General features: G+C 52.6%; 11 protein-coding genes across 11 annotated transcripts; 6 read left to right on the top strand and 5 right to left on the bottom strand.

Annotated features, from left to right (window-relative positions):
- Positions 1–438: 438 nt before the first annotated feature.
- On the top strand, positions 439–1,626 carry V2A60_005941 (NAD(P)-dependent alcohol dehydrogenase; the record flags this gene model as incomplete). The annotated part of the gene is made up of 2 exons (XM_083257239.1): positions 439–1,113; positions 1,186–1,626. The coding sequence occupies 2 exons, from the start codon at positions 439–441 to the stop codon at positions 1,624–1,626; spliced, it is 1,116 nt and encodes a 371-aa protein (XP_083113365.1).
- Positions 1,627–2,622: 996 nt separating this feature from the next.
- Positions 2,623–3,951, top strand: V2A60_005940 (uncharacterized protein; the record flags this gene model as incomplete). Its single annotated transcript, XM_083257238.1, has 1 exon — positions 2,623–3,951. The coding sequence occupies one exon, from the start codon at positions 2,623–2,625 to the stop codon at positions 3,949–3,951; it is 1,329 nt and encodes a 442-aa protein (XP_083113364.1).
- A 458-nt stretch (positions 3,952–4,409) lies between these two features.
- V2A60_005939 (uncharacterized protein) lies at positions 4,410–5,639 on the bottom strand (the record flags this gene model as incomplete). Its single annotated transcript, XM_083257237.1, has 1 exon — positions 4,410–5,639. The coding sequence occupies one exon, from the start codon at positions 5,637–5,639 to the stop codon at positions 4,410–4,412; it is 1,230 nt and encodes a 409-aa protein (XP_083113363.1).
- A 1,232-nt stretch (positions 5,640–6,871) lies between these two features.
- On the top strand, positions 6,872–8,377 carry V2A60_005938 (uncharacterized protein; the record flags this gene model as incomplete). Its single annotated transcript, XM_083257236.1, has 1 exon — positions 6,872–8,377. One exon carries the CDS (start codon positions 6,872–6,874, stop codon positions 8,375–8,377), a length of 1,506 nt encoding a protein of 501 aa, XP_083113362.1.
- Positions 8,378–9,199: 822 nt separating this feature from the next.
- Positions 9,200–9,793, bottom strand: V2A60_005937 (gamma-glutamylcyclotransferase family protein; the record flags this gene model as incomplete). The annotated part of the gene is made up of 1 exon (XM_083257235.1): positions 9,200–9,793. One exon carries the CDS (start codon positions 9,791–9,793, stop codon positions 9,200–9,202), a length of 594 nt encoding a protein of 197 aa, XP_083113361.1.
- Positions 9,794–10,329: 536 nt separating this feature from the next.
- On the bottom strand, positions 10,330–11,251 carry V2A60_005936 (uncharacterized protein; the record flags this gene model as incomplete). Its single annotated transcript, XM_083257234.1, has 3 exons — positions 10,330–10,482; positions 10,787–11,143; positions 11,204–11,251. 3 exons carry the CDS (start codon positions 11,249–11,251, stop codon positions 10,330–10,332), a joined length of 558 nt encoding a protein of 185 aa, XP_083113360.1.
- Positions 11,252–13,678: 2,427 nt separating this feature from the next.
- V2A60_005935 (uncharacterized protein) lies at positions 13,679–14,038 on the top strand (the record flags this gene model as incomplete). Its single annotated transcript, XM_083257233.1, has 1 exon — positions 13,679–14,038. The coding sequence occupies one exon, from the start codon at positions 13,679–13,681 to the stop codon at positions 14,036–14,038; it is 360 nt and encodes a 119-aa protein (XP_083113359.1).
- A 109-nt stretch (positions 14,039–14,147) lies between these two features.
- On the top strand, positions 14,148–15,524 carry V2A60_005934 (uncharacterized protein; the record flags this gene model as incomplete). The annotated part of the gene is made up of 1 exon (XM_083257232.1): positions 14,148–15,524. The coding sequence occupies one exon, from the start codon at positions 14,148–14,150 to the stop codon at positions 15,522–15,524; it is 1,377 nt and encodes a 458-aa protein (XP_083113358.1).
- A 691-nt stretch (positions 15,525–16,215) lies between these two features.
- Positions 16,216–16,422, bottom strand: V2A60_005933 (uncharacterized protein; the record flags this gene model as incomplete). The annotated part of the gene is made up of 1 exon (XM_083257231.1): positions 16,216–16,422. The coding sequence occupies one exon, from the start codon at positions 16,420–16,422 to the stop codon at positions 16,216–16,218; it is 207 nt and encodes a 68-aa protein (XP_083113357.1).
- Positions 16,423–18,897: 2,475 nt separating this feature from the next.
- V2A60_005932 (uncharacterized protein) lies at positions 18,898–19,623 on the bottom strand (the record flags this gene model as incomplete). The annotated part of the gene is made up of 3 exons (XM_083257230.1): positions 18,898–19,241; positions 19,375–19,428; positions 19,479–19,623. 3 exons carry the CDS (start codon positions 19,621–19,623, stop codon positions 18,898–18,900), a joined length of 543 nt encoding a protein of 180 aa, XP_083113356.1.
- Positions 19,624–20,260: 637 nt separating this feature from the next.
- Positions 20,261–22,042, top strand: V2A60_005931 (Cupredoxin; the record flags this gene model as incomplete). The annotated part of the gene is made up of 2 exons (XM_083257229.1): positions 20,261–21,134; positions 21,213–22,042. The coding sequence occupies 2 exons, from the start codon at positions 20,261–20,263 to the stop codon at positions 22,040–22,042; spliced, it is 1,704 nt and encodes a 567-aa protein (XP_083113355.1).
- Positions 22,043–22,559: the final 517 nt, after the last annotated feature.

The raw sequence follows: 22,559 nt of genomic DNA, 5'->3' as shown, positions 1-22,559 counted from the left end.
AGGCAGATTTCTCGGAATAAACCCAAAGAAAAGAAGCATACCAGGTCGGATCTGCGGAGATTGCATTCAGGGTGTTATTCTTGGCGCCAACTATTCGGAGACTAAGGATTGCCTAATTAGGAAATCTCGGAGGGTTCAACGGACACGTCGTCATGCAGCCCGACCCGCAACCTCACATTCCGCTACGTAGGTCCATCACTAGTAATTTGCAGGCAGCCCCCGAGCCTACGTACCTTATGTTATTTAGGTCTAGGCCTAGCTAATGTATCGTTCGTATGACTGGTCAACCAAGGTAGCCGGCCTTGGCACAGCGGCCCGGTTCTGTGCCTTATAAGAACCACCAGCTCACTCCCCCTCGCAGGTCTCGCCATACCACTGTGTCCATCACTTCCAGGTTGCATCCCGAAAAGCTGCCTACAAATCCTGCAGTAGCTAGACATGGCACCTTCCGAGCCGGCAGCACCGATGCCGCCCACGATGCGGGCCTGGGTCCGCCAGCACCGCGGCCACTACAAGTCGTCCCTCAAGCTTGTCGATTCGCTTGCCACGCCGTCGGTCCCCGGCCCGGACTCCAGCGACATCATTGTCCGCGTCTCGTACGTCGCGCTTGAATACTCCGTCGCCCACTTCATGGGCGTTATACCGGCCCTGCCCTTTGCACCGGCCTTGATCCCCGAGCTCTGCGTCTCTGGCACCGTCGCCGTCGCGGGTGGCAAGGCCCCGGAAGGGCTGCGGCAGCCCGGCACGCGGGTGCTGGCCATGACGCACCCGGTGAGCATGCTTTTCTGCGGCACCGGCGCGCTGAAGGAGTACATGCGGCTGCCGGCGGGCTATGTGGCGCCGCTCCCGGGGCCAGGTGCCAGCAAGCACGGCGCCGGTGAGCACCAGGTTCTCACCCTGGCCCAGGGCGCTGGACTCATATCCAACGGGTCAACAGCCCTGGCTGCAGTTCGAGCTGCCAAGGTCCGTTCGGGCCAGCGGGTGCTCGTCAATGGTGCGAGTGGGAGTGTCGGGCACATTGCCGCGCAGCTGTGCCGTGCCCGGGGTGCCTTCGTTGTGGGAGTTGCAAGTGGTGCCAATGAGGCTTTGGTTCGAGGATACGGAGTTGACGAGGTATGCTTCACCCTGTGTTACTCTCAAATACGCTGCTGGGGTCCTACTAATCGTGCACGTTGCTGTCTACAGTTTGTGGATTACACGAAACACACCCCGCTGCCAGACTATCTGGCCACGACCTTTGGATCGCAGCCCTTTGACTCTATTCTAGACTGTGTTGGATCGCAGGCCCTCTACGCAAACAGTCCAAGATACCTCCGTCCAGGTGGCCCTGTGGTAAACATCGGCGTTTTTGAGATCGACGACGGTATCCTAAAACAAATGTTTCGATGGTTCATGAACATCTCGTGTCCGACCTGGCTCGGAGGCATAGCTCGGCCATACATCTTCTTCAGCAATACCCCCAACGTATATGACGTTTTGAATCTGGTTGAGATGGTCGAGCAGGGAAACTTAAAGGTTAATTTGGACTCTGAGTTCGCAATAGAGGACCTCATGAAGGCGTATGAACGGGCCACGAGCAAGCGGGCTCGGGGCAAGGTCCTCATCCGGATACGTGGCGAATCATAGCGCAGCCGTAATAGCCAGATGCGCAGCTCCATTTGAAGTGACGGTGCGAATGTGTTGGTTCTTTTTTCGGGGGCTTGCAATTACATTATCGAATAAACATGTAATTCCATGTTACGATAAAACAGGCGGTTTCTAGCTATCGTGAGCTGCGTCATTCCTCGGCTTAACTACTGCTAGAGTAGATATTGAAACAGATATGTTTGCTGTCACTTTCCTTCCTGAATCTTGATCCCTGAATCACGCGATATGCGGCTCAGAGCAGTATTTCCGCAATTGAAAGAGAATTTGGGTAATCGGGGAAACGTAGCTTTACTACGGATACAGCGACAGAAATACATTTTGCCGTCAAGCTTTCTATGCCTGTCACCAAAGACACTCTCAACATCAGAACAACGCAAGAGGCATCTATCTGGAAGAGAAATTGGGTAATGGGTCATAGGATTACAAGTCAGGAGATTCTCCTGCTGGGAAAATGTCAGTAAATTGTAAGCCCAGCAGGCCACTTATCGGGACTTTGGAATATTCGGGATATTTTCATGTTTTGGAAGCTTGTAAACATGGAGCTGCACGGATGCGTAAACAGCCGAGCCTCAAACAGAAAAATTCAAAAATGTTAATAATGGAATTGACAATAATAATGTAAAGCTATATAATATAAGATAGGCCAGTAGAATATTAGTTAAAAACAAAACTTAGATAAGCAAGGTATATAGGGATAGGATAGTAAGGCTTCGGCCGTCTACTAAATACGATGTGGGGTAGATTAAAGATACTTTCGGCGCTTTATTTCAAGGACTTCCTCCAAACAAGGGCGTATCGCTAATATTACCCCTCTGACCGGCCACCATCGCTGCCATGCAGCAACACCAGCAGCGGCCGCTTGCGAAGCGGTCGGCGTGTGACCGGTGTCGAGAACACAAGGTTCGATGCTTGCGATCGCAAGGCCAGGGCGATGGACCATGTATCCGCTGTGCCCGAGCTAGCGCAACCTGTACAATGGGGGCTCCGAGGCCACTGGGGCGCCGTCACATCAGCCGCCCCAGCGGCACCGACGAGCGGAAGGGATCCCGAAGACCACGGCATTCGGTGTTTGTATCTGTCACGGTACCAGGGTCTGCGCCCGAGGTGTCTCCCGCATCCGTTCCGGCACCGGAGCCCAGGACCACCACCACCGAATCGCCGCAGGAATCTGCATCGCGGCCGACTCGCGGCAGTGGCAGCCTCGAGTGCTTCCACGACCCCCTCCCCATGGACTGTGACCTGTTCAACATGTTCTTCGACGAGGGAGTGCCCGGCAGCGAGACTCCGGACGCCACTGTCCACGCCCTGGATCTCAGATTCCCCAACGACGCTGTCGCACTCTCAGACCCTGTCGGCGGCCCCAACCCACGCGCCATCACCAAGGACGCAGATCTCCACGACTTGCATGGTAGAGAGCGGCCAGCTTCAGAGTCGCTCGCCGCTCTGCCTAGCACCAACACTCCGCTTTTCAGCGCCGACCCTGCTTTTCATCTTCAATATCTTCCTGGCAGCGCCTTTGACATTGCAAATAGTCTGCCAGGACCGTCTCTCGGCTCGGGCAACGTCCTCGCCCGGCTTGCTCGCCTCAACGAGGGCATCGCTGATCAGCTTTCGCGCATGGATACTTTCGCTTTGGGCATCCCCCCTCCCAAACTCCTCTGTTCATGTGTCGACAAAGTCGGGGATCTGCAGGCCAACCCTCTCCTCCGGGCAATGGAGAGTACAACTGAACTGACTGCCATTGTCGACCAAGTCATCTCGCCGATCCAGGACCACGGCCCATCGCCTTTGAACACACCGGTCGTGCTCATGTGCTTGTCTGGCCACATACAGCTGCTGCAGGTATACAACTCCATCTTTTCCCAAGTCCACCGATTCTTGAGCGGCCTGTATGATCTCCGCGGCTTCTTTGAGGATTTGCCGGGGTTCACTCATGTCAGCGGCCTACCGCCCATCAAGGGCGACTTGTATATCAAAATCGTTGTTCAAGCGGCCCAGCACAATATCAGCACCGTCGAACGAGCCATGGGCTTCCCGGCTGCATTCTGCCTTGCAGCGCACCGGACGTCCTCAAACAGCTTATTCGGCTACTTGGACTCACCTGAATCATTTCAGAGCATCATGGACCAGGCTTGCAACCCCTCTGAGAAGTCAGGACGAGCCCTCGTCACATCCTTGCGAACAAGCATCGGAAATGTGCTAGGTCTCTTGAGAGATGGTGACCAGTTTATGCCAGCTGGTAGTTTGGAGACGCCCAAACCAAGCGAATATCAGCAACTTGACATTACAACCCGCAGCCCCTAATCACTACTGGCAAGCCAACCCGAGGCACAAACTACGTACGTCAGCTTCCGTAGTCGTTTGGATTCTCGATTATCGCGTGAAACATGCGAGCAAATACTCGGACTCTTTCGTATTGGCAACCTGCGTGCATCAGACAAAAAACGCCTAGATACGAAAAGCCCTAACCCTAGTGAGCTCAAATTGACCGATGCAGAGAAAGCAATAGTCATGCAGAGTATTCAAGAGCCAAGCATTATACGGACTCTAAGTGGTTTTTATGTTCAGGGGTGGGGAGTAACCAGTGACTCCATCCAGGCCCGTGTCTACTCACAGTCACGAGGACAAATCAGAGCCTCATAGCGTCGAATTTTCATTGGTCATTCTACTTAGATTAGAGTACTGTTGATCATATACTCTTTCCCCGTATGCTTAGAGCCCTCGATACAAAGAATGTAGAATGAGGTTCAGCCGCAACGCACCTACAGCTTGCCATGCCCATGCCCCGGCTTACGACCCGGTTTGGACCAAGGCTTGTGCAAAGTATCGCTGCCGCTGCTGCCGCTGCTGCCGCTGCTGCCGCTGCTCGTCGGACGGCTTGGCTTCGGCTTGGTCTTTTGCTTGCGAAGCTTCTTCCGAAGCCAGTCCTTTGCCTTCTGGGCCTTGGTTCTGTTGGCACCGGCTGCAGAGCTCCCATCGTCGCCGGAATCTTCGGGAGGTTCGCTTGCGCTCGGCCCCTTGTTCGGCTTTTTCCGGTTCTTGTCCTTGAGCCGCCGCGTGCTGTCGGATGCCGTGCTCTCATCATCCTGGTGGTCGTCTTCAGGAGGGTCCTCGCGGCCGCCCGTCGCGCCCTCATTATCCGCAGCGGGACGAGGCTTGTGCTGCTGGGACTTGACTTTGCGCTGGCGTACCTTCCGCGCCCGCTTGCTTCGCGCCTTGTCCTCGGCCGCGCTGGTATGGGCCTCTCTGGGGGGATTCTCTTGTACAGTATCCAAGACTTCGCCAAACTTCTTTACCAGATCGAGAGGTTTCTTGTACGTGGACCAAGGCTTTGCCTTCCAGGCCGGATGGGACGGTGGAAACACGGCCAGTTCCGGCCGTATCGTGCTACCGGTCTTGCTTCTTGGTTTGAAAGCAGAATTATCTTCGAATTGAGCTGACCCGGGGTTTTCCAAGACTGCGTCTGTAGCCTCGGTGGATGAAATGATGTCTGAAAAGGGGATTCCAACCATGGCGACGTGTTCAACACCACTTGAGCCCTTCATGATGCGCATCGATCTGTTCATGTCTATGAAGCGGGCTGAAGTTTGAATCTTGTAGATGTAGGCTTTCTTTTCCTTGTTGTCGGGGTGTTTTTTGATGTTCCTGGCGTAAGCGGCGGCCACGGAGAGTTCCTCTGTCGTTGAGACATAGGCCGTGTTTTCGAGGTTGCCCATAATGTGGTTGAACAAGTTGTATCTCGAGGTTGTGTCCGGACCCGGCCTCGCGAAGAACCCTCCTGCCTTTTTGATTTCCTCTGGGCTTCTAGAATCGGCGCGAAGGACGACTGTTACGTCTTTCTTGCCAAAGTCGAGCTCGTCGGGCCTGTGTGCGCTGCCCCAGTAGTCAGGTTTATCAACGCGCCTGAGTACACTCCTGATGTCGTCAAATGGTCGGCCATCGCTTAACGCGAGGAGCGAGAAGATGGCCAGAAATAGCCAAAGCAAGTTCATGATGATATGACTAAGTAGAGATGCAAGAATAATAGTGACTGCTCTTGAGCAGAATATCTGGCGGGATTTTCAGCAATGTCCCTCTGACCGTCTACATACATACATTTGGTGCGGCATCAGGGTAATCTTATAATGATACGGTATACCCGACTCGGCTCTTTGGTATCACGAGGACGGCTGTATAATTCAGGCTAGACACTTGTTTGACTCGTGTGTAGTTTACAAGGTCATGCCGAATTGACTTTAGCACATGGTTCGATAAGAATTTTCAGCAATTTGATGAGTTGATAGACCAACATTTATATCGCAGGGATGCTTTATGTCGCTCATATTTGCCACCCAACAGTCAACTGTGGTAGAGTTTGGTGAGGTTTGCGCGCCTGCCCACGCAATGTGGGCTCTCATCTATACCAGTAAGGCATGATTCCAAATATGCCGCTGTCAAAAAAAAAGGGTTTGTAGAAATCGGAAATTTGAAGACCTCTGGCCCGCAGTTTTCTGGGCAAGGCTTATTAACAGGCTCTACTAAGGTCATGATGTGTTTCTGTCCGTCTAGTCTGCTGACCTGCTTCTCCCTTTGAGCGCCGAGTGGCTCCAAAGAGACCACGAACAAGGGTGACAGCCAGTGGCAATGCCACAATGAAGTCGGTGCTTATGGGTCAAAAAATATGCCGAAGTCGCTTCGCTCCGGGCGGCCCGTGGGGACCGTGAGTGGACTGCGCCACACCTTATTCGAGCCCTGAAGAATACGTCTATAACCTAATTCGGCCCTACTAATAGTAGTTTGTAGATCAGGCACATTGTTGAGCGGCTATTCCTCTGCTGGTAGCGGCACTATCAGTATGCTAGTGAGAATGGCAAAAATTGCGCGTCGAGTCATGTACGTTGTGCACCTCAATCGCCAGTACACCTGGTCGCCTTCACACCATTCCACTTCTGATCAGGACATTGTGATTCTACCAGGAATATGCGCCTTCTTGACGCTGTCTCTTGTCTGGCAGCCATAGATATAAACCTCTCCCGGATCCCTCTGAGTTCGTTAACATTGCAAACCGTCTTGTTCAATCTCAGCTATCATCTGCACCTTCTACGCTTTCCTCTTTATCTCATACTCATCTTCAATCACCTCAATCACGCCTAGCATGGCTACCAGACTCATACTTGCGGCATTGGCCGCCAGTGTCCAGTGCGCCCCAGGGCTTTCTCCTAGGATACCGTTTGGAGAAGCAGACATGGCGCAGCTAGCCCGAGACACGCCCGCGGCCAAGTACAACACGCGCCGTATCTTGAGTGTCATTGAGCAACGCAACGCCCCTTACATGGAGGTACCGTTGTCCGAGGTGAAAGGCCTTGGCGAGTCTTTCGAAAAGGACTGGAATGAAATCGCCATGTATCATTTGGGCGACTACAATAGGGCCTTTATTCTGCGCTCTCAAATGGTCCCCGGCTCTGCAAAGTTTCAAGTCCACATCCATCCCAACATTGAGAAAGAAATTGTTAGTGGACATGGGCCTACTACGTACACCGTGACCAGTTCCACGGCGAAGATTGACACGGCTCGAGAAGGATGGAGCTCCGACACCAACTCGGAAGTCGGTGGCTCGGTCACTGCTGATGTCCATTTCAATGGCTTATTTGTTTCGGGCGGTGTTTCTGCTACTGTCACTGGTAACCACAGATGGGGTGAGGGGAAGAATGGGGAAAAGAGCAAGCAGACTGAGTTTCGAAGTGACGAGGAAATGCGCCAAGAGTGTCCACCCCGTCACTTTTGCTCCGTCCAGACCTGGACTTATACGGTGGAAGTATCTGGGCAATGGCAGGCGGTGCCTGTTTTCCAACTCGAAAATTCCCCGGTTCCCAACTTTGCAAATCTCGCACTCCCAAAGGCCGACTACTGTCTTGCCGCTTGCAATCCTTACTATGAGGATTGCAAAGATATGTGGAAGCTCGCAGGATACTTTTACGAGCTCGGCGACGTCCCAGACACTCCCAGATATGATTACAATGCCCTGCATGAGCAATATGGAGAAGATCCCGAGGGGACCGCGCAGACCCTGTTCCCGGTAGCTGCCGAAAAGCAAGGAGACACCTACATGCCTGCAGAAGGAATCATCTATGGGGAGAAACTACCACACGTCGAGCGCAAATTGTCCTATACCTTGCGAAAGGCAAACGGAGAGCCATACAGGACCGTGGTTGTTGTGAGCGAGCCGCTCGAAAAGCCGGAGGACTCCGAAGAGCCAGAGGAGCCCGAAGAATCCGAAGAGCCGGGCGATGGCAAGGTAGCGCCTCCGAGGGCCCTGGAATGGGTCGTTGGCAGAAATGGGGTCGGCATGTGCAGGCTGGACGAGGGATGGTGGTGCAGCAAGGAGTGGCGTTTCTACGACCCTGAGACGGCTTGGTTCACGGCGGATCCGAAGGAGTGGGAGCAGCCAGAGGATCTCGACAAGAACTGTCCCCAGATCAGGGCGGCGGCTCAGCCTGCTGAACAAGACATACCCGAATCCGACTGGAAGAAGCTTGAGGACTCGACCGAACCCGAAATCGCCCACCATGTGGCAATGGAATGGCGACCGGCAGGTGACATGGACGTGCCTGCGCAGAGGAAGCGGTCATTTAGCCAAACGAACAGTACTCTGGTCGAGGTGGTCGAGGCTCAGGTCGAGGCAGTCGAGGTTGTTGTCCTCCAAGACGAGCTTTCGGAACTTGTTGCAGATCTGGAGAATGGCAACATTTAAGAATTTGGGTGGTGGTGGCAAGTGTGAGGCTGATGACGCTGGTGAGGCTGTTGCAGCCATCAAGCTGCGTCCGCATCTCATTGGCACCGATTGAGAAGGAACCCCCTTTCAACTTATAAAAGTTCTTCAATAAGTGCAGGCTTTTATTAGCGAGGTGGGCGCGCCAGCCACAATGACTCGACTGCCCCCTGTTGCTTGCTGCCCACTATAACCACCGGATAGGGCACATATATAGGTGCCTTTTCCCCTTTGTTAGACTTTGCTTTGCAATAGCTCAAGGAACAGTACTTATATCCTGTTGTGCCATGTTGTCTCTCTGATTGTGCGCGCAATTGAGCTTTACCATCACTGTTGATATGCTCAAGCCCCAATTTTCAACGTCACAGCTTTTGCCTGCACTTTGTCACCGATTCTCAGAATCAGCTCGTGATATTGGTATGTTTCGATTGATTAATCAATCCTCAACGCTGCAATGTCCCCAACAAGGACAGAAAGCGCCCCCCATCACGGCGGAGCTCGATGATCTAGGTACACAAAATAAAAAACTCTAAATCCAAGTGGGGGTACCAGCGGGCTTTGGCAGGCCTATCGTGTTGTCAGAATAGTGGCCTCTCAGGGGTCTTTAGACAGGGCTCGGAGAAATTTTCGGACGGTTTGCTATAAAGGCATACTATGAACAAAATCAGGAGATCGCTAGTCATGAACGGGGACAGATCTCCTCGGAAAAAGAAAGTCTCCCGCAGCAAGTGTCGCATACGTATGTATCGATCCCGAAGTCCCGCTACGGGGTCTTGACAAGGATTACATGGCAGGTTTGATCTATCATCCGACAATCTGTTCGACCTGGGCACCATCAGGAATCCATTTGCGCAACACATTCTCGACGTATGATGGAGGTACACCTGAGCTCAACGCATCGGCAATCGCCTGGTTCATGCGGACAACGTATTCGTCTCTCGGCTTCCCGGTCGCAGTTCGCTCATGGCTCATGTACACAAGCGCCCCGACAAGCCGGCCTGTCTGCGCAGGATCCGCCGGAGCGCCGTCCGCTGCCGTCGGCTCCCATAACTGAGCCTGGATGATGTTCTTCGTGAAGTGGGTGGGCACGCGCTCAATCACGTCGAGCTCCGCCTCGTCGTCGGGCTGCAGCGAGTACGCCAAGCCCCAGACCTCGTCGTCGTCGTCGCCGGACCCCGGGGCGATGTTGGCGCCGCCCTGGGCGGCTATGAACCAGCGATAGCCAGGCAGACGGGCGATGCCGAGGTAGGCGGCAGTGCGGCAGCGAGTCTTTACTTGCTGCTTCCACATGTTGCTGCCAAAGCCAACGTAGATGGTTGTGGCATTCGAAGGGGAAGACGTTTCCGTCATTTTGGCTACGCCCAGGGTTGATTTGCGGTAGATGATTGTTCCCCTCATGTTGACGGACGACAGTTGGCTGACAAATAGATGCGGGTGAACCCCGCCATCCTCGTAGCAAGCAGGCCGCATCTCCGATGACACCCGATGCAACGCAGTAGTAGTCTGACGTTTTCCTTGTCCAATTGCTGCTCAGTGCCCGAGCAGATGCTGTTCTGCGGTGGACAGACCATGGTCGCATCATTCGCCTCGTCCTGCATCTCCTCCATACCATCGAACAGGTGTGTCGGCAAACGCCCAGTGTAGTGTTGAGCATATGATATAATAGATTCACTCGCCTATTTACCATAATTGTTCTTTTAATCAAAGGAGAGCCCCTGGTTATCGATCCATAATCTTACTATCACTTGAAAACCTCCAACAAGACATGGCCAATATATTTGATCAGAACTATTTGACTTGAAATTTCAATACAAATATATCATCTAGGGTCAGAACTTCCAGTCAAATCAGTATATCACTTGATAGAAGTAACATGGACTTCACTTTTTACATTTATATATAAATCAAGGAAAGAGTAACCCCTTCTGAGTTTCTTAGCACCTGGCGTCTTGAACGATGGTGCTCCAGTCGCCATCCCCATGGTTGCGGCCGGAGGTCCACTCCGAGCCGGGGTCGCAGACCTCGGTGATGCGCTGGGCGCTGTTGGCAATCCAGTCCCAGCCATCCAGGCTTTTGGTAGAGGTGGACTATCTGCTGTTAGCATATTCTTACCTCGGGTACAAAACAAGTTGACGGCGGGCGGAGGACTAAAGAATGGGGTGGGATTTTTTTTTCGGGTTTTGGTTTCTTCAATTTTTTCTTTGAAAAAAGGAAAGAGCAGAAACTTAAAGGCCTGGGGAAACTGACAGAGAGTGAAACGGCAAGAAAGAATGCCACCAAGGCTGAGCAGGGGCGGATTGAGAAAGATGGGGGTATGGCAGGCGAATGGCAAAATACAATCACGGGTACAAGAAAAGCGTACAGTCCGAGGACAATAAAAGTTCAACTCACATCATTGCACCACCAGATGCCAGATCTATAGGAGCAGCTGACGCGACCACAGTTGTTGGGGCCGGGACCGTTGGTAGGGCGGCCAGGAGGTTGGTTACGGAGGTAGGCCGCACCATCTCGAATGGCTTTCTTATTGGCAACGTACAGGCCGCCACAATCGATATGGCCGCGTTTCTGCTTCAAACCTCTGGGTTGAACCATCCCCGGTACCCTGAAAGAGGGGTTGACCGCGATGGCTTGGGCATGAACCTCCTCGACAGTGCCATTGAAGAGCCGGAACTCTCCGGGGAAGACCTCTACACTCCACTCAATGTCTTGCACTCCATATCCAGGAATGGGGGCTTCAGTGGCAACCAACTATTCGTCGGGCCAATTTGGGGTAGTTGGGTTGAGAAAGTTTCTTTTTCATCAGCTTACAGCGTTGGCGGCAGAGGCCGCAAGTACAATTGTACTGGAGAAGCGCATCGTGTAAAAGCGAAGAGGGGAGATGGAAAGTATAGAGAGCAGATTTTCTTTTGTGTGGAATGAAAGATTTTGATGTTGGGACTGTTCACGAAAAAGTTCTTCGAGGATCTAAAGGCCCCTATGTTATACTTTTGATGTCTACGCCAGACGGAAGAACTTTTGATTGTCCTGACATCACCGGAGCAGCCCCAACAGCCTTTCACCGGGCGAGAGTGTCCTCACAACATAACTCATATACAGGCTACTTGCATGAGTTTCATTAATTTCATGTAACATCCCGAAGCGTGCAGCTTCTTCCCAGCCTTGTTGACCGCGTCTGAAGTGTTTGCCCGCCGCTCTCAACAGACCAGCCTTGTCCGGCAACCAAAGAAAATGAGCCAGAATTATATTGAGCGCGTGATTTTTCTATCGATACGTTTGTCTACAAATAAGCAGGGGATCTTAGCTTCTCGACACATATTCAGGGCATTTTTGGAACATTGTGGCAATTGTGTATTATACGGTTTCCAGATAGGGAGCCGAAGACCGGAAGCATTGTTCAAGGAGGGCAGACGTCAGATGGCCCGTCCCAGCACACTAGCCGCTGCAACAGACGCACTTTCACATTACCCCGCTCAATATAGATGTTATGCGCAGTAATATGAACGTGATTCAGCCCGGCAAGTAGCCAAGGTGCGCGAGTGACAAGGCGACGCTGGCATCCAACCACGAGGTTTGCCCCTTCCAACTAGTCCACAGCGCGCCGTAATGTGCTACAGCCAACTCGAGTGAGCAACCGAATCAATCAGTTATTGCACTTGTACTCAGAAAGAAGAATTCCATTGCCGTTTTCGCCAGGCGGGACATTGATTGTAGTGTTTGAGGACAATGAGCGGCTGGTCGGCTGGTCGGCTGCTCCGCGCCCGTGCTTGAAGCAACGACAGAAAATGGCGTTTCCTGATTGGCTACAACGTGGTTAGGTACTGGTAAGCTACTGCGTCAAGAGTGGTGTGGGAAGCGACCCTATCCCTTGACGCTAGTCATTAAGACAGACTCGGTAGGCTCCTCGTCCCGACCCGGCTCCAGGTACGACGAAGAGAGTGAGCGGCGAGAACGGGAACTTTTGACTGTTAGCCGTGTTTGGGGGCTTCTTGGGAAAACTCGAGCCGGGCTCGCACCGACCCGCCTATCAAAGAGAAGAGTGATGAAACGTGTCAAGCGTCGAGCCAGTCGGTGGTTGGAACATGCCCGCAGCCCCCAAATCGATATCACATCCTACAGATTCCCATTCATCTTGTGTGCTGTGCGCGGGCGCAACATATAACGAAAGATGTTTTCAGACCTGCCATGTGATAAATAGGGGTAAAAGGACAGTCTGGACAGGTCACATCAATCACCCACCTCGATATATACAGACTACGGAGTATACCACTGGCCAGTAATAGGTAGTTATAGCACTAGTCCGCACGTGGGTTGGCTGGTCTGTATTAGTAAGAGTCGTGGTGCAACCTTAAAAAGCGGGAATGTCGTAGTTGATTTCAGGGTTCAAACTCCACAGATTTCTGCACCGGCTACAACTATCAGTACGAAATAGATAGGCGACGATTTGAATTGGAGGCTTTCGTATTTCCCCCTTTTAAATTCCTGTCCTCTTCCAGCCTATTTCTGTCCCTTGTCTCGCCCAGTACCAGTAGCGTCACATTTCCTTGTCGGGCCCCCCTCCCCGCGCCGTTGCAATCTTGTTTTCCACCCATCACCTGTCGGCGTCGTCTCCATCTGCCCCATCCCCTTGTCGAGCTCGGCGAATGTTTTTTTCGTCTGCGGGTCCCGACAAAACAGGCAAAATGGGCCGCTGCAAGGCGGGAAAGGAGCTGCGAGTTGCCCAACCCTACCGCGTATTACTGGACGCGTATATCGAAAGCAAGACTTGCTGTGACGAATCTACCCGTGCAAGATGGCTCGGTGCTGGTTCAACCTGGCGTGGCTTCTAATGCTGCTGAACTACATGGGGCTCATGTTCTAGATTACAGCCAAGTCTGAGCGCAGTCGGTTTGATGTCGAGGCGTTCTGTTGAGCCGAATACGAGTACTTGTGTCATCTCCAGGCTATATCCAACATGGCATGCATGCATAGCGTGACGATTCTATCAGTAATAATAACAATAAAAGTATAAATGTGCTCCACTTTTTTAATTTCTTCTCTTTGTTACTAATATTTGCTCGTCTCTCTTCTTTCTGGTAGGATGCATCTGTTCACATTCTGACTGGACGGTTACATTCCCCTTAATAGATTACGAATGGGACAGTCTAAATCCTCCATTTGCCCGCGAAAGCGTCGTGCTGCTGTGAGTGCTTATGTAATGTCTTCCCTTTCGCTCACGAACAAACGACCTTGCGCCCGCAACCCCAAACAGGCCAAGGCAGATGATTCCTCCAAAATACCGAAACCATGCGTGGTATGCCTGGACCTCCATGGCGGTCTATGCCTAGTCGCAGACGCATCATACCCGTCTTGATCTTCCTGGCCTTGGTTGCCCTCTACATGCGTTCACGGCTGTTTGCTCGTGTGCCATATCCTGGGCTGACCAAACTTCCCGCCCACCTCGCGTCCGATAACCACCCCATCACCCAACTCATCTCGAATGCGACCGCGCACGTCGAAAAGCTGCTGAGTTCGCAATCATTCACCATCCAAGACGCCGCAGAAAAATATCGACTGCGCCGCGGCCGACATCCTCCGCCTGGGTTCGACCAATGGTTCAAGCAGGCCACCAGGGACAATGCGATAATCGTGGAAGAATTTTTTTGACAGGATCTATCATGATATAAACCCACTATGGGCTTTAGATCCAAAAAGAATGCGAAAACAAGCTGCGACCCAGCCACAGGTTATTCGAATTCGGAATCACAAGGTCATGATGGTTACAGACGACCCAGATCGACAGCCTTGGATCCAACACTGGACTGCTCTGGTCAAGAAGATGATGCCCAATCTCCCAGATCTAGATATGGCCGTCAATATTATGGATGAAACGCGCATATTGACACCCTGGGAGACCACACAACAGTATGCCAAGCTAGAACAGGAACGCCGCGAGCTTTTTTCGCCAGAAATTGCCGTTAGTACGTATACCGGCCTGCGAGATATTGACGGACAGAAACTCGAACCGTACGATCCTCATTGGATATCTGGTGACGCAGGCCACTACTGGGACTACTTCCGTGAAACATGCCCAGCCGATAGCCCAGGCCGAAATATCAGCGCCCTTGCTTCCTTCAGCCTACCAGTCGACTACCCTAGCGAGAAAATGCCATATACACACGACGGCTTTATTCAGAACTTCACCCAAGCCCAAAATCCCTGTTTGCAGCCACATCTACGAGGTCTTCATGGTACATTTGTGGAGAGCGTGAGCATGTCCACCACTAGGAGCTTGTTTCCGCTATTTGCCGGGTCCAAGCTTCCTACCAATAACGAAATTCTGATCCCCGGCGCCATGTATCTCTCGTCGCGCGCATTCTATAATGGCGGTTGGAGTAGTGGCGGAGATAAGATCAACGGCCTCATCTGGCGTGGTACTGCATCAGGCGGTCGAAACAAGGTCGATAACTGGTGGCATTTTCATCGGCATCGGTGGGTGCAGATGATGAATGGCACTGCCGTATCGCGAGCTGAACGTGGCGATACATCGATGAACCCAACTTTCGACCTCCTCTCCACCAACAACTACGGTCTTTCCAGCACACTGGATGGGAAAATTGGCGAATGGCTGTCCAAGTTTTCCGATGTGTCATTTGTCCATCTCGAGTGCTTTCCCGAGCCCCCCAAGAAGCCCAAAAAACTTCAGGGCACATGCTCCTACACAGGAAAATACATGTCGAGAGCGAAATCGATGCCCATGAAGCAGCAGTACCGGTACAAATATCTGCTAGATGTCGATGGCAACTCCTTCAGTGGTCGCTGGCGGGCATTTCTCAAATCAACGAGTATGCCTTTGAAAGCGACGATATATGCCGAATGGCACGATGATCGAATGATACCGTGGGTGCATTTCGTGCCGTTCGACACGACATACAAGGATATCTATGCCATCATGGAGTACTTTCTCGACGGTCGCGATCATCAAGCGGAGGTAATCGCAACAGAGAGCAGAAACTGGGCGAATGCAGTGTATAGAGACGAGGATATGAAATTGTATGTCTGGAGGTTACTGTTGGAATACGCGCGCGTCGTCGACGATGCCCGACACCGCTTGGCGTTTGTGGACGACTTACGCAAAAGCCCAAGACCTTGATAAAATGCGCGGTATCTAATTTACACGAGACATGTACATGCAAGAGCGCGTTCGTCTGCATACCTACGAAAATTGTTTACGTGAGCGTTTCGACCCGGCGCGACACTTGACCGTGTTCTGCATCTTGAGATGATACTTGGGGGGGTATATGGCAACAGTGCCGCTTGCAGCTCTTCTAGGCAAAAGTGAATGCGTTTTTATGCATGATCTGGAATCACTTTTTCTGGGTTTGATTTTGAGCCTGCGCTCGCCATGACCGCCCAGTCAAGAACAGAGTTCCGTCAGAGTTTGAGGGTTGGAATTGTGAACCAGACAGCACAAGCACTGGAGCAGGCAAAAGTCGATTTTCACTTTCGGTGTAAAGCCCCCTTCCAACAGCACCCTCAAGAAGCCACGCGTCGTCTGGTGCAGCTACGGCGCCTTGATTGCACTTGAGTAGAAAGCTCATCTTGGCTGGAAGGGAAGGGTAAGGTGAAGTGAAGGAAACGGCGAGGGCAGGTGGGCACACCCGCCTACTCGTCTGTCATTTGTTTGCTCTCGCCAGACTTGGCGCATTCTCGAACGCTACTTGTGTCAGGGTCGCCACCCTCTGCTAGCTTGACTGAAGTAGCGTCGGACGAGGTAGATTCACGTCTTGGCTGACCGGCAATCCGCTGCAGGACCAAGTCGCAGAGAACCTCTGGGTCTCTCGTCAAGTCCACTGCAGGGCGTAGGCGCTTCTCGCCGCCCGGTCAAAGGGGAGGCTAGCCTCGAGGAAGGCGGACCGGAGCACGTCGTGGTCAATGACCAGACCGCGAACAGCGCTCCCGAGTAGCTTTGCCATAGTGCTCTTGCCAGAACCCGGCGCGCCAGACATCTGGATGAAGAGCTTGTTGTGCGGTGCTTGCTGTGCGGACATATTCTAGTGGCCTCTTGGGATGGTAAGATTCGAGAGTGATAGATGGGCTTTGCGGGCTAGCTTTTGTCTTGTGAATGAGCTTTGAAACGATGTGGTGGTAGAAAGAGAATAGCCAAGTAGGAGAATACTACTTGAACCAGGAGAGTGAAAAGAAAGAGGACTAGGAACAGGATGAATGTTAGTGCTGCCGACCAAAAAATACACAAGGCGGTCGGGGAAGCGGCCCGAAGACACCAGGTTGCAGGTTGCGTGGCTGAATCGCTGTGGATCACGGTGAGCCAGCGGTGATCCAAGGTGCAACTAGATCACAGGAATACAAAAGAGAGATGAACGTGTATACAAGGGAACGAAATCCCGTAGCTAGTCTAGCTGGTTTAGATCTCTACTGATTCATCCAAGCAGTCCTGCACTTGAGAGCGCTTACTGTTACTGGTCAACTCGCTACCCTGTAGCAATCAACCTGACTCACTTTATCATTTTCTAAAAGGATAATATGAAAGTTTTGATAATGAAATGAATAAAATTATCGGTGTCAATCTTTTAACTTCGATAATGTATTTATGCATTACTTTTACGAGTTGGAATAACATAATAGAATTTTTGAATACTTTTAGAACATCTCCGAGAAGCTTGCCATCAGCCCATCATGTCCTACTTGGACACATGGACATTGTTGCTCTAGGCAAAATTTATGGCATAGCCCTCGCCCATGCCTGTGGATGAGTTGGTGCGGCTGTGTCGAGGTACGCGGCCAACACGAAGAAGAAGAAGAAGGAAAGATGATTGCAATGGTTGTGACTGTACAGGGTTATCGCTGGTATCTCGCCAGGAATTGGTATCTAATAATAGACTAGGATAGCCCGCTATGCTCCCACCCATTTATTACAGTAGCTTTCTCTCCACGCGACCGGTCACACTTGTGACAGGCTGCTTGACACGGCGTACTGGGAGTGGACAAAGTTTGAGTGGACAAAGTTTGGCGTTGCATACATCACAAGGCTCTAGACTCTCTCCTCCATTCCAACGTCGGGCTACGATGGATCAGTCGGAGGCGGTGTCTGCAGCGAGATTTTTTTAAAGTTGGCGTCCGCCCAGCTTCAGTGATGGGTCGCAACCATCTGCATCACCGCCCGTTGTTGATCGGGAGTGGCTGCTCCAACGAGAAAAAGAATTTCCAGCACTAGTATGGGTCAGATCGGCGACTAATAAGGACCATCGATCTACGTTGTTTGCCGCCCGATCATGTACTTTGGGCGATGGAGCAGTTGTACGCCGTGACGCCATCTCATTCACGTAATTAATGTAAGAAGCCTAGCAGTCCAGAAATTGCATCCCTCATTTTACTGTAGAAGCTACTAATAGTGGCCCCAGATGGGATAATACCAGCACCATTATTCCTCGAGCTGATTTGACGATGCAAAGTGGGGAAATCGATTGTAGCAATGACAATACTGCGACGGGCGGGTGCTACTTGGAATAGATGTCAGGAACGGCAGTTTTTAGCAAGTAAAGAATGGCCCTAGAAAACTGCAAGATGTAGGCTAAATAGCCAGCGGTCGGCGGTCGGTATATGCGTAGTGAAAGTAAAAATAAACATGCATTGTATCCATCTCTAGCTACAGACGTATTTATCCGTACAGAGTGCTTACAAGTGAACGGGGTTTACTGCGTACTCGGTATCCGTCGACTACTTTGCCGTCACCCACATCACCCGTCGGTATCTTTTGGCTGTGCAGGGGTCATGCCTAGAGACAGCTGGCTCACAGCTGGAGCTTCCCCCGGCCGAGGCTTGACCGCCACATGGGGCAACAATGTGTGATCTGGAACGAGTACCTGAGACATATCGTGGCCTACATACATGACCAGAAACAATGCACGGCACTGGGTTGCGTGTCAAACCCGTGAAAATTCCGGTATTGCGTAATATCGGCCGGGCTGTGACGCGTGTACTGGTACTATCGGTAAGGAAGCCCCACAATAACCTTCCATCGAGGTCCACTCATGCCGGGGATACGTCAAATTACTGGGTGCGACAAGACGACTTCACATGCCATCATGCTCTCGTAAGCTACCATTCGTCCGTTCAACTACATCACATTTACCAGACACTCCCTAAAAACATGATGGCACCAACATGTACCCTCTATATCAAGTATATAACATGTATATTGAATATCCAAGGATACATATTTCAATGTGACCAACCTTTTATATAGCGTCTATTGAATGATAGACCAGCCACAAAAAAGACTAGTTTAAACAAAAGATATTTTATAATGGCCCATAAACGTCTTGCACCTAGCTACTCATAGAACTATCTGTTTGATTCAAAACTCCACTCCTTTAACTTTTGGCGTTTAGCTTTGTGACCCAAGTTTCGGCCCAGCTCAGCAGTGAGGCGTCACCACCCGGCCGGCGCCTACAAACAACTGCGGCCCGCTTAGTCGACAACGTCGTTTCTTCTACTTGTTTTCTTCAATCTCTCTGGCCGGGCGGCTTCTCCGTCCGCAGAATGACGGCCTCGAGCTTGTCGTCTGCTGCGTTCTGCGGGTCCCACACCAGCTGATATACGCCCTCCGTCTCCGTGGCGGCCGCGTAAAAGGGGTTCTTCAACTTGTCGTCGTCGTCGGCTTTGGCAAAGACTGTCTGGCCAAAGAGCAGCAGGGCCAGCGCGTCGCTGGACGAGTTGCCGACGCCGACCCGACTAGAGGTCCCCGAGGCTTCCAGGACAACGTAACCGCCGGCGAATGGGGGCACCGGCCCGGCGGAGGTGTCTGGGTGGACGGTCCAGGTCGACGGGCTGCTACTGTTGCTGGTGACTGCGACAAGCAAACCGGGTCAGCAGTCAGTATTTTTTTTATTTTATTTTTTTCGCGTGGAAAATGAGGAACCGGTTTTCATGTGAGACCAATATGACTTTGGTGAGAAGGCGAGAGCAAAGGGGGGACTTACAATATACAGAGCTCGTGTTGGTGGGCGAGGTGAGGTTGGACAGCATGACATAGCCTATTCCTACTCAGTATCTGCGGGTAGACTCGTCTTGCTTCTTCACAAACCATTGTCATAAATCAAAGGGACAGCACTCAAGCCCCCGTTGGTACCGTATGCGAATAGACTAAAGGTGCTCTGGGCCGCGACGGGAACAGAGAGAGCAGCTGCGCCGAGCAGGCTGAAAGCTTTGACGGATGCACGCAGATGCATTGTGCTTGGAATTTCTGGGCCTGCGTACTCGAGCCTGCAGATGTCAGAAATCAAAACTGTTCGAGTATATAAAGAATTGCAACACAACTCTGTTACGTCACCGCCACGCGTCACCGCAATATTTCCCCCGCTGAGGCCTCTCCTTAGATCAATATTTCCCCCGCAGAGGCCGTTCCTTGGATCAATATTTCCACCGCCGAGACCCTTTCCTTAGATCCAATCTCCCCATGAAAAGGATGTACAAACAGCACTCCCACATTCCGAAATGAACCTTGGACCTTGTCCCATTCACTTACCCGGGTCCGAGCCCGCAACGCTCGTTACGAGTCACCAGGGGCCTGTTCAAGGTTTTGAGAAAACTCAAGGTTTTTGGGGGGAAAACACTCAAGGTTTTTGGGAAGAGGAAATGTAGCGGTGACAATGTCCCGCGGAGAAGAAGTCTTGGCAGGGCCCCTGTATGTGATGACCGAAATGATATAAAAGAAAGCCAAATTCTCGAGAGAGACTTTTGTAGAGAATATAGACCATTCACTCTCTCTCTCTCTCGCTGCAGACACGGCTCATTAGTTGGGACATCTGATTCAAACGTCCAGTCGTTTCTCTTTGCACCACATCATACTCCCAACCTTTTTTTCCAATGAAGTCGTTACTCTGCCTGGCTGGCCTGCTCAGTGTTGCTCATTGTAGCACTATCCGTGAGCGGGAAGCGTGTGCTGGCAATACTGCCACCACGCGATCCGAGTGGTGCGACTTTAGCATCGACACCAACTACTACGATGAAGTCCCCGACACCGGTGTCACCAGGGAGTACCACTTTGACGTGCAAGAGCTGACGGCAGCGCCGGACGGCTTCCCGCGCACCGTGTACGCCGTCAACGGCATCGTCCCCGGCCCGACCATTGTGGCCGACTGGGGGGACACTGTCGTCGTGCACGTCACCAACAGTCTCGCCGAGGCCAAGAACGGCACGTCGATCCATTTCCACGGCATCCGCCAAAACTACACCAACCAGATGGACGGCGTGACTTCCATCACGCAGTGTCCCATCGCCGTCGGGGACTCCATGACGTACACGTGGCGGGCTACCCAGTACGGCTCCTCGTGGTATCACTCTCACATTGGGCTGCAGGCCTGGGAGGGAGTGGCCGGAGCCATCCTCATCAACGGGCCGGCGACCGCAAACTACGACGTGGACAAGGGCACAATCTTTCTGTCTGATTGGAGCCACCGGACTGCCGATTCGCTATACAGTTCGGCGATTACGTCCGGGCCGCCCTTGTTGGACACGGGACTCATCAACGGCACGAATGTGTGGAACAACTCGGGGACTGTTGTCGGGCACAGGTTCAACACGTCGTTTACATCGGGCGAGTCCTACCGGCTGAGGCTGATCAACGGTGCTCTCGACACTCACTTTAAATTCTCCATCGACAACCACACCATGACGGTCATTGCCGCCGACTTTGTCCCCATCCATCCCTACGACACCACCGTACTCGACATTAGCATAGGTACGTAAAAACCACCGCCCCTTCCCCTTCCTCTTGAAAATCAGCGTGGCCGTTTCTAATGCGGCGGCCCGTCTCCAGGCCAGAGATACGACGTCGTCGTCCACGCGGACCAGGCGTCGGTGGCGAGCGACTTTTGGATGCGGGCCATCCCGCAAGTCGCGTGCTCCAACAGCGGCAACGCCGACGACATCCGCGGCATCGTGTACTATGGCGACGCGCCGGGGACGCCGACGACGACGGGCCACGGCTACGTGGACGCGTGCGTCGACGAGCCCGTCGCCAGCCTGGTGCCGCACCTGGCCGTCGACGCCGGCGAGCAGCACTGGGTCGACCTCGAGGAGGTCAGCATCCTGGTCGTCTCCGACGTCCTCCTCTGGACCCTCAACGGCACCTCGTTCAACGCGAGCTGGGCCAACCCGACGCTGCTGCAGCTGCTGCACAACAGCGGCGACGCCGCCGCCGCCGCCGACTACACCACCGACAGCCACGTCGTCCAGCTCGACGAGGCCGACCAGTGGGTGTACCTCGTCGTCCAGGCCGAGAACGCGGTGCCGCACCCCATCCACCTGCACGGCCACGACTTCTTCATCCTCGGCCAGGGCACCGGCACCTACGACGCGGGCCGCGACCTCCTCAGCCTCGCCAACCCGGCCCGCCGCGACGTCGCCATGCTCCTCGGCTCCGGCTACCTCGTGCTCGCCTTCAAGACGGACAACCCGGGCGCCTGGCTGATGCACTGCCACATCGGCTGGCACACCAACATGGGGCTCGCCCTGCAGTTTGTCGAGCGGCCCGACGCCGCGCGGGAGCTCATCGACGCGGACTTTCTCAACAGCACCTGTGCCGCCTGGTCGTCATACACGGCCGCCCACGCGGTCGAGCAGGCCAAGTATGATGATGGCATCTAAGTAGCAGCAGCGCGTTGTTGCTGCTGTCTTGGGGCCGTCGCGACACTGCTGCGCCGGAAAAATGCTCATGATTGATGCCGAATCTTGGTGTAGGAGAGCACTGTAGGGCGAGATTATACGGGTCTAGGGTGTTTTTTTTTGTTGTAAATTGCTCACCCGAAATAGTCAATACTCTTTTGTGAGGAGCTGCCACGTCTTCTTCATCCCCAAGACATTTTGCGAGGCCACTTGGTGGACGACAAGCAGCAGCATGGCATACTCGTACGTGTTTTTCTCTCTACCGACTCAAAGGACGATACAGTACCGCCAAGGCCAATCTATTGATTAGAGTAGGAGAAACTTGTACTCTCATTTTAATACGTAGTAATCTATCCGCAAAACTGCTTCACAAGTTGCCAATACCATCACGGGAAAATGTTGAAAAAGGTTTACGCCGAGGGAAAACAAGACAAGATTGAACAGTAAAAATCATCACCAAAAGTCAAATTTATATCCTTGTGGTATCAGTTTCAAATCC

This window comes from Cordyceps javanica, chromosome 4 (assembly GCF_051103115.1).
Source record: "Cordyceps javanica chromosome 4, complete sequence".
Taxonomy (NCBI): Eukaryota; Fungi; Ascomycota; class Sordariomycetes; order Hypocreales; family Cordycipitaceae; genus Cordyceps; species Cordyceps javanica.
This window is presented reverse-complemented; position numbering and strand designations above follow the sequence as displayed.